Source organism: Solea senegalensis, linkage group LG2, assembly GCF_019176455.1.
Source record: "Solea senegalensis isolate Sse05_10M linkage group LG2, IFAPA_SoseM_1, whole genome shotgun sequence".
Classification (NCBI taxonomy): Eukaryota; Metazoa; Chordata; class Actinopteri; order Pleuronectiformes; family Soleidae; genus Solea; species Solea senegalensis.
In genome coordinates, this window is record NC_058022.1 from 7,209,711 (window position 1) to 7,225,011 (window position 15,301).

Sequence of the window (15,301 nt, forward strand, 5' to 3'; positions counted from 1 at the left end):
AATTAAACGTTAGCCAAAACAACTTTATCAAACATTTTTAGAAACACAACACTTTTAAAGAAATCACCAGGTACCTAATAAGTGAATGAATAACAGATAAAAACAATCATTTTAAACCCAGACTTAAGACTTTTAAGTCTTTGCACATTTTCAGCACTGGTGACAATATCGGACAGTTAAAATATACTTTTATAGAAAGCATCTCAAAACAATGTGCAACAGCAATTTATTTACATATATATTTTTTATTTTCTGGAAACCAATTTCAGTATTAAAACTGAATATCAATTTACAGTCAGGTGGTCAATGTGAGCAGCTTAGGTTTCCCTCACTAGGTCAAAATGCCCTTGAGCAAAAAAAACCCAGTATCCCTCAAGAGCTTTACTTCAAATGACCCTATACTGTAGCTACTAAGTCTTACAGTTTTGTAGTGTAGTTATTGTTGTGTATTAAAGCATGTAACCCTTCCTCGTAGTGCAAAGTTGTGGACTGCTGCAACACATTCATTTCTGTTAATATATAACATAAAACTGTTTATCACTATTTACATAAAAATATAAAAAGAACTACTTAGTCCCACTTAAAAGCCAAAACAGAGACATATTACTGATTTCACAGCAGTCAAGTTAACAGGTGTTAATAATGAGTCTTTACTCAATCTAACCAAAAACTTGTTCATATCATTAGTTACCCCTGTGTTTACCTGCCGTTTCACGTCAAATGGTCGTCTACATTCTTAGGTTTTTGCTTAGTGACTGCATCACCATTCAGAATTGTTGAGTTTATGAACAAATAAAACACTTTGTGCTCACAAAATCTGAGATACAAAAATAATAATTAAAGCCTAGTGTTTAAGTAGTTGCCTGCTGTCTAATGGAGTGTATTCAAATCAGAATGTTTTGTTAACATTACAAGTGAAGTAAATTGCACTAAAACCACTTATTCCCTGTAAAACCTTAAATCTGGGGTACACAACATATTTTTGGTGTTATTAAATGAAAAATTCTATAACAACCTTACAATATAATCTAAAAAAAAAAGAGAAGCTGATTCTACTCATCCTTGGAGAAATATGTCCAGTGACTGGAGTTATTCTGCAGAGCAGCCATTTTGACAGGTCCCATTGGGAAAATCACTGATGTAAATAATTAAATGCATATATATTGATTGATTGTTTCAGGGTGAATACTGGTTCAGGCACACTGATCTGACTTATATAAAATTAACAGGGATGTTGTTAATGTGATCAGTAACATCTGTGATTTTCCTCTTGAAACATGTCAAAATGGCTGCTGCGCAAAGAGCCCACTGACCAATCACAGTGCAATTTTGAGATAATATGCATTCCTACTAATGTATACAAATCTCTTGAAGAACAGGTCATTATTTCAGCATCGGTGACAACTGCCTACGCTGCAAAGGAACCCAAAAAACAAAAGGTGGGACAAGTGCGATTGTTTTGAGACATCAGTCAGGTATGAAAAGAATGCTTTTGTTCCTGCACATCTGGTGGGACGGGATTATCACTATTACAGCAATCCTGCCTACCCCAGCTTTTAGTAGGACCAAAATGACTAGCATGTCCAGTATCTGCGGTTGGTTTCACTGCTGCATTTGCAAAAAAAAAAACACCAAACAAACCATAATTTGATCAGTGAAGATAAGGAATATTCTCAGGATATTTATGAGGCCTGCAGTTTGCCATGTTGTGACAGAGAAGCTGCCGTTCAAGCTGGGAGGAGAAGTTTGATCCTCCGGTATCTAGCTGGATTTCTTCAGCCCAGGCAGCAAGAGTTCATACCTTTTAAAGAGGAAAGATATCCGAAATATTAAGATACAAAAAACATTTGTTTCATCGCATGCAGATTAATCGGTTCATCAGCAATAATAGGAAAGAAGGGAATATACCATTCAGTAGTGCCTTTGACCAGATCTATTTGGGAAAGATCAACCACGACCTGTGGAAACAAGCAGAGCAGTGACGACCACAGCAGTTAGGACACTGGACACAATATTCTGTACATTTGTAACAAGCCCTTGTGTAAGGAATTTAAAAATAAAAGCACATGCATTAACTACCATGCCAATGTCTTTCCTCTCTCGTATGTGGAACATTTTGTTGTTTTTCACAGAAACATCTAATTTCCTTGTTTGCGCCGCCTCAAGTGACACATCAAACTCAAACCTGCGAGAAAAGAGGACCAAAATAAAGACCAGAAAAAACATCTACATAGAGGTCGGCTATCCGAAAATGACAGCTTACTTGTCGTTGAAGACGGGATTGACTGTCCTCCTTTTGACATGTGTCCTCTTGCGGTGTCTCCAGCTTTGGTCAGGGAGCAAATACAGGCGAACATAGGAGTCTGTGCCGTTGTCACTGCAGGGGAATATGTTCCTGTGGGGAAACAGGTAGATACATTGAGTTGTTGTGAACAACTCAGAGTTTGGCCTAGGTTAATTTGCAAAATACAAACCAGAAAATACTGATATGTGTTCCGTAAAAATGCTTCTACAGGCTTCAGTGTCTTTTGAGGGACCACTCAAAGTATTTCGATAGACCTCCCTTTACACCTGAACAAAAGCAGTGGCCTGGTGGAGATGACCCCTAATTAATTGGTAACATGTGTGTTTGTCTGACAATTTAATGTCAAAAATGGATGCTGTGTAAAAATTAAAATAAATTTAAAAAAAAAAAAGGCCCATTACAACACTAGGTTTATTGAAAACATTCTTGAGCATGGCATAAATGCAAATACAAAATGCATGAGTTTAACTTACTGGACGTTTACTAATACATAAAACCAACTGTCAATCACCTGACATGAAAATCATAATTTCACATCAGCAAGGCCAACGCCAATCTGACCATTCATTTCTACATAAAATGTCCATAAAATGTTGAAAAATGTTGATCAGTGTTTGTCAAACATGGAAGTGACGATGTTCTCAAATGTCTTGTTTTTGTCCACAAACCAAAATGATTCAGTTTTAAGGATTTCTGTTTTATGGAGCAAAGAAACCAGAACATATTCACATTTAAGATGCTGATCTTGTTTTAATAATGAAAAAAGCTTCAAACCAATGAGTCGATTATCAAAATAGCTGAAGATTAATTTAGTGAACAATTATAATCGAGTAATCATTTCAGCTCTAAAAGTAATAATGTAAATATTCTCCACATTAAGTTCAGCTATCCTATTTACAATCTGCGTCTTTTATCATGTCCTCCTAATAAAGTTGAAGTTCTAAAATTATATTTGACCTCAACACTATGTGTAAATCCCTGCTGGTGCTGCTGGGTAGTGAATTTCTAAGTGTACCTGCAAGCGTTGACCAGGACGATGAGTTTTTTTCTCAGAGAGGCATAGCGTACAGTCAGGTGGATCTCCCCAAAAGAACCCTGGTGATTCCTGAGGGCCCTGTATTGATTCATATATAAAGAAAAGTTCAGGTAATGAAAGAAATCAGCGCATGACACAATTGAAAATAACACACAGAAACATAGACTCACAGTGGATACGAGGCCCCATCTGAGAGGTCAAAACGCGAGGAAGCGATGGAGTTCTCCGACAGGAGGCTGTGAGAGTCGTACCGACGCATGCTTTTCGATGCGGGCTGTGACCGCATAGTTTCAGAGGCCAGAAAAGACCCACGGCGGTGAGTCAAATGATCTCCTCCAGTGCCTCTCTGGGAAAGAGCTGCTGGGTCATTGGTGGTGGGAATATTGTTGGAGGAAAGTGCTGGAGAGGAGGACGTTGCTTCGGAGGGAGTGAACGCGGAGCCGTTGTTGCTTTGTGGAGAAGGATTCAAAATGATCTTGGGTGGAGGCTTTTCCACTGTAAGAACCTGTTGTGGGATTGACGAGACAGCAATTTTTAACAATTGCAGGTTTAGATTTAATTCAATGACCCTCCTGTTAAGTGGCCAAGACCAGTTTTTCCTTCTGTCCCGCTCTCAGGAGGTTCAATGAAAACAGTCAATGTTGATCATTATGTGCCAATACCACATGAAGAGGTTCAGGTTCTGTGTACTCACCCTGAGAGTGGCCTTCAGTTTGAGCTGGCTGTTTGCTCCAGAGCGCTCCAGCAGGAAGCGCTGGTCCAGTGTCATGTCGGACGCGTTGAGGAGGCGAGTGAGGGGCAAGCTTAGCGACCCAAGTGGAGTCTTCTTCTCAGGCTCTTTGACCTGAACCATTTTTAGAAGATTTAAGCGTTGAATACTTTTAAGTTTGTATTTCTTGTCCATATCTGACATTAGTCTATTTTATCCTGTGGTCATTTTTTTACTTTTCAATTTTAGTTGGACTTTCCATATACTTCCATATACGTAGACTTTCCAGGACCAATTCCCTGTGCTGACACAGTTTAAGATGGGAGGGATACTTGTAAGAGCCGCTTGGCCCATGGTGTCCACTATTGATTTGCAGCACGCTCTGTATCTGGACAAGTGATTGTCATAGACATCTTGAGCAAAGTTAGTCTTTGTAATTTCCTTTGGTGAGCCAGAGATCTTGGAATTTGCATTTTTGCAACCACGTCACGTAATTGCTCTCTCTTGCTTAATGTTAGTCTCAAGTCAACAACAGAGAGAGACAGTGTATGTACAGCATCCACAACTCCACGTTTGTTCTGCGTAGGCCTAGTCTACGTACCTCAAGAATAGCAGGGTGCATGAAACAGTAGATGGTGTCGTAACAAACGAGGGCAAATCGGAGGCGGGATACATTTACCTAAATATCAACTTAACTTCTTTCTTGCACAAAATGACCTGTCAATGACCCATGATTTTCCTTGGAAAAATAAAAAAAATTCAAATTCACAAAATTAGTATTATTTCTTATTAGTATTTCAAGGACCTGTGGCAACCCTGTTTGTTGTAGGTGTGCGATAAATAGATACTAACTCATACAGGACCATAGTGATCAGCTGTTTTGGGTACATCTGGTCTTCGGTTAAAAGCAGAGTGACTTTCAACAGCAATGATTGACATGTTAGATCATAGAACATACCATCAGGCACAGTTGAGCCAATTAGATCTACTTGTGTTCAAATGTATGTTACAAACCTGAAGACTGAGCTGCTGTGTTTTCACGTCGTGCACAAAGAAGGTGAAGCCCTCCTCCCACGCTGGGTCTTTGGACGCAAACACAACCTGTGGAGGGAAAACAATTTATTTAAATTTTTGGGGGGCGTTTTTTGTAAACAACAACTTTACGCCACACTGATTAAGCATTCTGAATGTCGTCCAGTGGGGGGCAGTACCTTGCTTTTCTGAACTTCATTATCAATGGAAAGTTCCACATAGGAGTTGGGATCAGGAACCCTCCTTGTGAGCTGAAAACAAAGCAAATATCCACATATGCAAATAAACTCATAATTGCTTAGTTGACTCTTTGTTTGTTTTCTTCACGTCTTTGATGCTGCAGTTTAAATAAACAGGGTCAGGAAAATCCATCAGCTATAAAATAATGGTCGATTGATTAATCAGTTTGGATCAATTATAATCTCCGAGCAAGCACAGTCATTTAAATGCTTCATATGAAACTTTTGTTTTGCACCCACCGACAGTTGAAAACTGAAAAAAATGTGGCTGGGATCACCATCTATTTTAGTTTTCTTGATTTTCTACTTGTTTATGTTTCCTCTGAAGTCTTTGTATCCTTTCTATATGCTGTAGCCTGCAGTTCTTTGTTAAAAGGAACACATACACATTCCTTGCCATAATTTTCAACATTCCAGGACAAGGTAACATGAGGAGACTCAGTTTTTCCATTTTGTGAATGTAATTTGAGATAGTGACCAGCAGGGGGCATTCAAACCCCATTGCTTCTTTGAACAGGTCAAGTTAGGTTCCAAAATGAGATAGGTTTGTTTAAAAAAATCAAATCGAAACCTTTCCCTTTAATTGTTCTTGGAGTAAGATTAGAATTACTGAAACAACCAGATGGGTGGGATTCGTAAGATTTACTCAAGTCTGAACGTGCAGCAAACGGAGTGAGTAACAGAAACTGTGAGGGAATCTGTGACCACAATGGCAGTTATTCATTTGTCCCATAAAGCAGTACCACTATTTGGTTTACAAGTCTATAAAGCAAAGGTCCTCGCCAGAAATCAGAAGGCTTCTGTGTGTTTCTACGGGCCTGTGGAACGCACCCTGAACAAGCCTCCGGGGTTAGGTAGCAAACACCAGCCTTCAGTTTATCAGCTGGTGCACCAACACCAGCTGGTAAAAACACACCCACATAAAATGACAGACGTGTACCAGACAAACAGGATATACGAGCTGTGAACCTGGGACAAACGCACCTGGAACACCAACAGAAAGTATCTGATTCACAGACAAACAAAAGGCCTGTCAACTGTGAGACAGTAAAAGTGAAAGAGAATCGACCAGAAAATACCAATCTGCAGATTAAATCCAACATGCAATCCAACCAATTCTTTCCAAACATCTTTTGAATACAATACATTCTAAAGGTGTTTTTAAAAAAAACATAATTCATGAGGACATAGGCAGCCTTTTTATGCTACACATATATTTTCCAAAAATTGGAAGATAGTGTGCTCTAACAGAGATAAATCTTAGGGGGATATTCAGCAATAAAGTGTCTGCACGAACAGGTTGTGTTAGAGAGAGAGAGGGAGAGAGAAAGACGCCTGCATACCTAAGATTCCTGGATTAAAAATCCTCATAAACCTGTGTCCAATCAAGCATAGGCGTCACACTATTGCTTAAAAGAAACAGTTTGGTTCTTTTAAGCAATAGTGTGACGCTGTGATTAAAGAAGTAAAAGGATTAGGAGTGACTTCTGATTCGAAACAGGTGTCGACAAGCAGCAGTGCTTTCATGTTTACTTTTAAATAGCGATGGTATTTAATCTAAACAAACCAACCAAACGTTAGATAGCAGGGTTGATAATAAGAAGAATTTAGACACATACAGTGTCTTTCAAGGTATCCAAGGCCACTTTTTTTTAAAGTTGAAAGAAAACTAAGAATGGAAAATTATAGCAGGAATACGGAATAGATGAATGAATGGATGACCTGAATTCCTGAATATATGAGACTGTAGAGGGATTCCTACAGTTTCAGACCTGGGCTTAATTTTAGTCTTGACTGAGAGACAGGGTTGAGCCAATGTCGCCCGATGTGTCTCATGTGACCATTTGTGATCTGCTCTAACATCTGGTGACCGCATGCAAATGCACACGGACGTCGGGGCAGCCCGTGGCCAAGTGGAAAGGGAACTTGACTTGTAACCGGAGGCCCAAAAAGGGCTGGGGTACCCCTGAGCAAGGTACCCAACCCCCAATGCTCCCCGGGCGCTACTCCTTGTGGCAGCCCACTGCTCCTAATTCTAGGATGGGTCAAATGCAGAGGAATACTTTAATAAAATTCAATTCTTAATTCTTTCTGTGAATTCATTAATATGTGGCCACATGAGTCCTCAAACCTGGATCTGAGGTCACATTCAAGATTAGGTGTGTTCACACCTGTGCCACATGTGATGGGATCACTCAGGACACTCTGAACATGCCATGTGACGTGAATGTAACACTGTTTATGTGACGACGCTCTCTGCTTCTTGTCTCACCCGAGCTTCCTTTGCGTGCTTCCCATGTTTGTGGAGGTCAGCGATCTCACTGTGGTCTTTCTGAAAAACAAGCACAAATACACAATATCAACACACAAGTTTAAACCGTGTTCCATCACCTGATCTCCACAACAACAACAACCAAAAGCCACTCACTGGTATATTCGAAGCACTGTCCAGATACACTGAAAGCATTGCACAAGCAAGGCCGTCTGTAGACTGGGAGAGAGTCAAGGCACAGCACAAAACACAGTTAAAATGCACTGGTAACTGTGGCAAGGAGACTGTCAAGTTGAGATTGAAGCAACCCTGGTGCTACAGTACCTTAGTCAGCAGACTGACATCTGTGTTCAGGGAAAGCCACTGGAGCTTGAGATGAACTTCTCCATTCTGGACCCCTTCCAGAGGAAACCACTACACCAGAGAGAGATACAGTACATTCATCAACTCCACTTTGATATTAAGGCATATTTATAACAAATGACTGCGTGTGTGGAGACTACTTTGTAAGGAATTCATTTAATACTCTGAGGTGTCCTCTAAAGCTGGCAATCATTTTGTTAACACCACATTCTTTTCCCCCCACAGCGGAGGGAAAACTGTACATACTCGACAAAAATCATTTAGCGTAACCACAACAATAAATAACAACTCACCCGATCCATTTCTTTCTCCCTCTTTACTTCTCCAAAATCAAGGTTGTACCTGTAACACAGAAGGTGCACATGTCTTTATGAAATATGATAATAAAAAAACAATAAAAAGTACTAAATTGTGTAGTTTCAGTGCCAATTACATCATCATTTATTATATACATTCTACAGGTTCCGTTTCTCCAAAGAAACTTCTACATTTAAAGATTTATTTTCAAAAACGACTCTATAGAATCTCTATAGAGATGAGGAAAAACACCCATTCACACCACTCTCAGATTTGTACTTTTTTATTTACTACCTAACAGTTTTACAGTAATTGCCAATAAAAGGTGCAAAAAATTCTGTTCTTGTTGATGTTGTTATTATTCTGTCTCTGTTTGGCCTCTGACGTCTGTGTGGATTTTGGCTTAACAGTTCATTGAAATTTCATCAAAATCGCGATGCGGCTTGCTGCAATACTCAATTCGCAGGAGTTGCAATATCTCTTAAAGCCAAATGTGTTGACTAATGACCATTTTAGATTAAATATTGTCCTGGCCTACACACACCTAGTCTACAGACTGAAGAAAATGCAAAAATGTCATTTTAAACATGTTATTCAAATTAAAAAGAGAATAATTATGTAAAAAGTACCATTCCCTCTCATATCGTGAATTATATTGCAATAGCAATTTCAGGCAAGAATAATCCCAATTACATATTTAGTCAAAAAAGTTCCGCCTTAGTGTGGATACAGCAGTGCGGGGACAACAAGCTTTTATCATTTCACTGTCCATGGAGCACTTTAATGTTTCCGTTACCTCTGTCTGTCTTGACATAAAAAGAATCACTTCCTGTGTGTGCCACATAAATGTCGCCAGGCAACACAAGATCTAAACACTGCTATAATGATTAACAGAGAGAGTCATGTGGAGCTGCTGGACTGGGCTGGAATTGCATTTGCTTCTATTTAAAAGCTACACACTTTTGTTTAACATAAACAAATTAGAAGGGAAAATAGAGGGCCAAATATTCTACACGCGACTCAAAAGAGCACTGGTCCTACTTGTCAGCAGTGATTTTAGACAGTGTCTTACCTTCCAATGAAGTCGTCTTTATCTGTATCATCATCGTATATCTCCAACTCCAACTCTTGCCCCGGGGCCTCGTGGACAACAAACTGCACACAGACAAAGAAGAGGAGGAGGATGTTTTGAAGATGGTATACGATTGATGTAGAAGGACTACACCCAGACTCAGCTTAAAATAGCATCAATAACAATCAAGAAGGAACAATCTCTGCACTGACATTTAGTGATGTAAGAAACCCAAAGCAAAAAATAATACTAAAATGACTGAAGTTCTACCACCACCTCACCTGGAACACTTCATCCCATACTGGGTTCAGATTCTCTTTCACGATCTTGCTCTTGAAATGGTTGTTGCCGACGCGTAGTGTCGCATATGGGTCAGATTTGCCCTTGACTAATCCCATCATGTACGTATCCTTGGGCACCAGGTCTCTGGCCTCCAGTAAGTGAACCCTGACCACACCCTGAGGAGCAGAGTTAAAAAACATAACATTAAAAATACTTATTTTCCCTTTATTCAAAATGTGTAATGGTATTTTTTTTTTAAAAAAAAAAGGGGGAAATGGGATCATGCTTGCGTGAAACGTGTATGCAAAAGTGTGTCTTACATACACGAGGTAGCGGGAACCTCATCTGATCCACTTTGACCTGGTCTATGAGCGGGATGCACATGCGATTAGGCAACACCATGAGCGAGGCGATGATGTCCAGGATGGTCTCCTCAGACAATGAACTGGGACGAGGCAGGTGGAACAAGAGAGCTTTACAAAGAGACTGATAATGAAAGCAGAAAACACTGGTGCAACCAGATTAGGCCTCACCAAACAAGTCCAACTCCTGAAGATAAGACGCACTTGTTTTTTTTTTGTTTTTTTGGGGCCTGAATCCAAAGCTGGCTATATCCTTAAATAAAATTTTGTTTAAATTGACACCTTCCAGTATTATGTTTGGGGTTCTGGGACAAAATAAAAATTAAATTAAATTTGCCATGAATAATCACTTTTTGAGAAAATACTTGCTTGATAAAAAAGCACAGTGGAACAATGTGGTGTTAAAAATGCATGCATACTTGCCATATCCTTTATTTTAGAACCGTAAAAACGATTGTATGAATTATTAAAAGAATCCTGTTTCACTTTCTTTCAGGATTTATTCATTACATTGTTGTTGTTGTTGTTGGTTGGGAGTTGTTTCCTCCACATGAGGGTCAATGGTGCCAATCCCAGCTGACAAAGGGCAAAAGGCGGGGTACACCCTGGCCGGTCCATCACAGGGCCATTCATGCTCACACTCAATTTAGAGTGTCCAATTTTTCTAATCCCATGAGGAGAACATACAAACTCCATGTATACATGAAAGGCCCTTAACATATTAAAAAATAAATAATGATAAACAAAAAAAAACCTGAAAGCAGGACTGTCCAGGAGGTTGGTCATGCCGGTCCAGTTGATCTGCAAGGTCTGAAAGATTTGACGATTTAGAGTTTGAAACACAAATAAGTGACACCACTCCACGTTGTGTGGGAACACTCACCGGGCGACGGATGAAAAAGAAGGTGACTCCTCCCACTAACGGCACTTGACCAATGAGAGGCTCCAAAATGACCCTGATCATTCCTTTGAGCTGGAAGATTCAGGACAGGTTAACACATGCAGCATATGACGAGGGTGACGTAAGTGCAGAGGAGAGGGAAAAAAATGGATGACGGTGCTCACTTTGAGGCCTTTGACGCCGGCCGTGACGGGCGGCTTCACCGAGGCGTCGATGTCGACGTCGCCCTCGTAACTGTGGAGTGAAAAGTGTGAGTGAAAATGCAGAACATTGTTCAGAGTGGAAACACAGATGAAAGAGAGCGGTTGTGACAGACCATATATTCATGTCCAGAATCACCTCCCTCTGGTCCACTTCTTCGGTGTAGGCTTTAATTCCAGTGATTTTCAGAGGCTGGAATTGGGGGTAACTCGTTTTAAAAGGACACTCCTCAACCATCAGTTTATGAGATACGGTTGTGATATCGTTGTAAATAACATTGTAACCCACTGTACATGTGCCAACCACATATACACATGTGAGCTCATGACAGACATGCATGCATATCAAAGAGACAGTGCTTGATGGTAACATTTCCTGGTTACAAATGTGGTTATTTTTAGGCACAGGAAAAAAAAACACCTGGTCAGAGTTTTTCCTCATAGCATCAACATCTTTTAGATCAGTGGTTCTCAAACCAAAGAAAATATTATATAATAAAATAAAATAGAATAGGAGGCAGATTTATTTCCCAATAAGACAATTTGCTCTCTCATCATCATCCTCCTCTTCCTCAAATATAGTTCACACACTAGTATAATGAAATTAGATTGAGGGGGAGTGAGAGATAAGGTGACTACGCACTCCGGTCAGAATTCCTAGGCTCCTATTCAACCACATACCTTGGTATATAAAGTAGAACAGTATTTCTGATTTACTACCACCAGAGGAAGCTCGCGTACCACTAGTGGTACACGTACCACAGTTTGAGAACCACAAATTGTGCCATGTGGTTGAAACACACCTGGATCATGTCTCCATAACGGCATCAAATCCATAAAAACACAAGCTATCGCAGGGTAAAAAAACAAAATACACCACTCCCCCTCTGACAAATATGAAACAATTGGCCAAAACATAACACAATCATCTTCTTCCTGTACAGAATACAGAGTGATGGAGGACAAACGTCAACTTACTATGTGTCCAAAGTGGACCTTAGTGAAGGTAAACATTCTGAGGGCCGCGTTGGAGAGTCTGACAGAAGGCTGGATATTTTCTTTGAGGAGTTTCTCCATGTACATCCCAAAGAAAGGCCAGGCCTGGTCCAACACCTGGACACATGACAACACAGAGTGTTACATTAAATAGTAAGAATCATTTAGCAACATAATCATTTTTGATGAGTCACTGATTTGCAAAAGGAAAACATTAGATCTTTCAATCCCAGTCTACACCTAATGAGAGTACAAAAACTGTGATACGTGTGTAACTTAACCCTTGAACACAGCCGACACATTCATGCAAGTGCAACCCAGTTTCTGAAAGCTGAGAAGTTGCACGTCAAAGTTATTACAGTAATTTCACACGTGCTGTTGCAGGAAGCCGACAAATCAGTGGCTTTGTTGCCAAAAAGTGAAAGCGTGGGAAAAAACGCCTGCACATAGTTTTTTTTTGGCCTGTTTTTGGACATTGAGACAAAAACTCAAATTCTTTTATTTCAAATATGTACTGTTAAATATACTGTTAAAATATATAAAATATAATATATATGAATATATATATATATATATATACACATATATAATATATAATATAAAAGATAAAAATATACTGTTCAAATTTCAAATTTAATCTGCAAAATCTGGTGTTCATGTACAACTACAGTGTACAGTCTTTTTGTTTTTCCTTCATTTTAAATTGTAACATGCAGTAAATTGTAAATAACTGCCAGATATTATAAGTTATTCTGGAAAAATTGACAAAAGCACTCATAAACGTGATAAAAATAACAAAAACATGGAAGTCGGCTTGGATATCCACTGTCTGTTTCTGTGGGTAATACTGTATCTGTCGTTGCCCCTGGAAGCGAATGGGTTCTGATCTTAGTAAAAGTGAAGTTGCACAGTGCTGCTTTAAATTGTGAAATAAATGAAAACTAAAACAAGTACTTGGGCAGTCAGACACATACACAAGAACTTAGTCTCAATAATATGAATCAAATGTGTTCAAATAAAATTCAAATGCAGGCCATGAAGACTCTGCCATGATGGAATAACTGGAGTAGAAGTTAAAACGGTATAAAAGCAGTAAAAAGCTTTGCAGCATTCCACGTAAAAAATAACTTTCTCTTTTCTTTTTTTATATACTGCACCTTGTTAACCCAGTCAACTTTCTCAACATCAGGGAAGTGGACCTAAAAAACAAAAACAGACAATTATAATATTTGTTAAATTGATCTTGAAACATATACATGATCAGAATCACAATCAGGTTTATTAAAGTTTACACAAAACTAGACAAGTGTTCTGATCTGTGGTGCAAGATAAGAAGAGAGAGATAGAAACATAATATAAGGAAAATAAAATAGAAAAGGCATTACAATGGGATAATTGTTGTTATTGATTTATTTTGGAGTCAACTAGGCAGATATATAAGATCAAAAATGTTTCTGTGATTGTTGCATATCAATTTAGCAATGTGTTATTCTGGGCTTCTCTCTCTTTTGTTATTATTATTTCAATTCCATGTCATGTTTACTGTCATTTGTAAGAACATTAATATCATCTCTACCTCCAGTTCTCGTCCATTTTCTCTTCATTGTGTGAACAGTTGGGTTTCTCTACTTTTAAAAGGGTCCTGTTTGTGATTGTGATTTATTTATGTTAGGTTTATTTTATTTCAGGTTAAAGTTACTTATATTTAAAGACAAGAGTCCTGTTTGTGATTGTGATTTATTTATGTTAGATTTATTTTATTTCAGGTTAAAGTTACTTATATTTAAAGACAAGAGTCCTGTTTGTGAATGTGATTGACTTATTTTAGATTAATTGAATTTATATCAGGTTGAAGTTAAGTCTTTACTTATAAAGATAATTAGGTTATGCTGTAATTGTGCACCTACTTTGTATGTAAATGTAAAATTCTGCTGAATCGGGCCCCAGTTTGCCCAGGAGCGGCCCTGCCACTGTTGATAGGAGTGTGTTTTTAAGTAGAACATGAATCTCTAACATTCCCATGAGTCACTGTTTGAGTGGGTGTGGTGAAGAATAATGTGCTGCAGAGGGAAAAACATCCAGCAGAGGAAACAGCAGCAACATACTATTCAGTATTTTTTCTCACTTGTCAAGTTAGACGTGGTTCCCGCCCAACTGTGGCATGTCACGTCAATAAAAAAAAGGCGTTGTTGTCATGGCAACAGCGAACATAGAGGAGCAGCACTGGTTGCCAAAGTGTAACCGTGATCGACTCCACGTCCAGTGAATCACTCATTAGTCCTCACTCACTCACTCACTCACTCACCCATGATGCCATCTGCAGCGCGCTGTGCAGTTCCCTGTTGATCACGTGCGTCTCGTTGTCCACGAAGTCGATCGCGGTTCCGATGCGCGCGTCCTTCCACTGGCGGTTCTTGCCCCACCAGGTGACCATCATCATACACAGCAGCACCCAGCTGACGCTGAGGCCCAGGTAGCCCGTGAGGTAGACCGGGTAAAAGAGGAGCACGGCTCTGCCAAAGTACGTCAAGCACTCCATGAGGATGCGGTTGACCGCGTTGGAGTTCAGCTTCTCTGAGCTGCCGTGGATCGACAGACTATCCCGGAGGCCCGCCGGCCCGACAGGCTGCAGTTGTCCGGCGGACGCCATCTGGGTCCGAGTCCCGCCCGAGACTTCAGGAAGAACCTGAGAGAGTTTCTGTCAGATTAAACTGAGAGAGAAAGCAACAGCTCAGTGTCTGCTGTTCTCACTGTGTGTGTGTGTGTTTGGAGGCAACCTCACTGCAAACTTCCGTGTTTGAAAACCCACACACACACACACACACACAGGTACACAGTGACACACCTGCGCCAATGGGTGGGAAATATGTGCAACTAAAACAGGAATTCCACCCTAAAACATTAGAGATGGGACATACCATTTTGTGCGTGCGTGTGTGTGTGTCTGATACCGATATCGCAAATTCGAGTATCTAGCAATACCGAAGGTATTCCGATATTATGCCGTCATTTTTGACCATTTTGAATGCAGTTGGTCTTTATTTATCAGTGACAATGTAGTGAGACATTAAGTGCATCTGTGGTGTACTGCACATATATAGAGCTGCAATCAACAATTACTTTCATAATGGATTAATCTCTCGATTATTTTCTCAATTAATCAATTTTATCCATAAAATGTTGAAAAATATTGCATCAGTGTTTGTCAAACCTGTCTTGTTTTGTCCACTAATGA

The 15,301-nt window shown here is 39.6% G+C and overlaps 1 protein-coding gene across 1 annotated transcript; it reads right to left on the reverse strand.

Annotated features, from left to right (window-relative positions):
* Nucleotides 1–554: 554 nt before the first annotated feature.
* Nucleotides 555–14,860, reverse strand: esyt3 (extended synaptotagmin-like protein 3). Its single transcript, XM_044019541.1, has 23 exons — nucleotides 14,372–14,860; nucleotides 13,224–13,265; nucleotides 12,049–12,183; nucleotides 11,187–11,263; nucleotides 11,035–11,104; nucleotides 10,853–10,942; nucleotides 10,724–10,779; nucleotides 9,932–10,052; nucleotides 9,607–9,783; nucleotides 9,326–9,408; nucleotides 8,250–8,298; nucleotides 7,918–8,007; nucleotides 7,750–7,812; nucleotides 7,594–7,653; nucleotides 5,262–5,333; nucleotides 5,065–5,151; nucleotides 4,036–4,185; nucleotides 3,512–3,846; nucleotides 3,321–3,419; nucleotides 2,264–2,395; nucleotides 2,080–2,185; nucleotides 1,909–1,958; nucleotides 555–1,801 (listed from the first exon to the last, which is right to left on the reverse strand). Exons 1-23 carry the CDS (start codon nucleotides 14,714–14,716, stop codon nucleotides 1,762–1,764), a joined length of 2,529 nt encoding a protein of 842 aa, XP_043875476.1. The 5' UTR covers nucleotides 14,717–14,860; the 3' UTR covers nucleotides 555–1,761.
* Nucleotides 14,861–15,301: the final 441 nt, after the last annotated feature.

Excerpts from the sequence above, each read along its gene's own strand:
- esyt3 (XM_044019541.1), bottom strand. The coding sequence starts at position 14,716 with ATGGCGTCCGCCGGACAACTGCAGCCTGTCGGGCCGGCGGGCCTCCGG. Across the intron at positions 7,813-7,917 it reads ATGTCAGTCTGCTGACTAAG|TCTACAGACGGCCTTGCTTG; the intron begins GTACTGTAGCAC and ends ACTCTCTCCCAG. Across the intron at positions 4,186-5,064 it reads CACAGCAGCTCAGTCTTCAG|GTCAAAGAGCCTGAGAAGAA; the intron begins GTTTGTAACATA and ends AAAATGGTTCAG.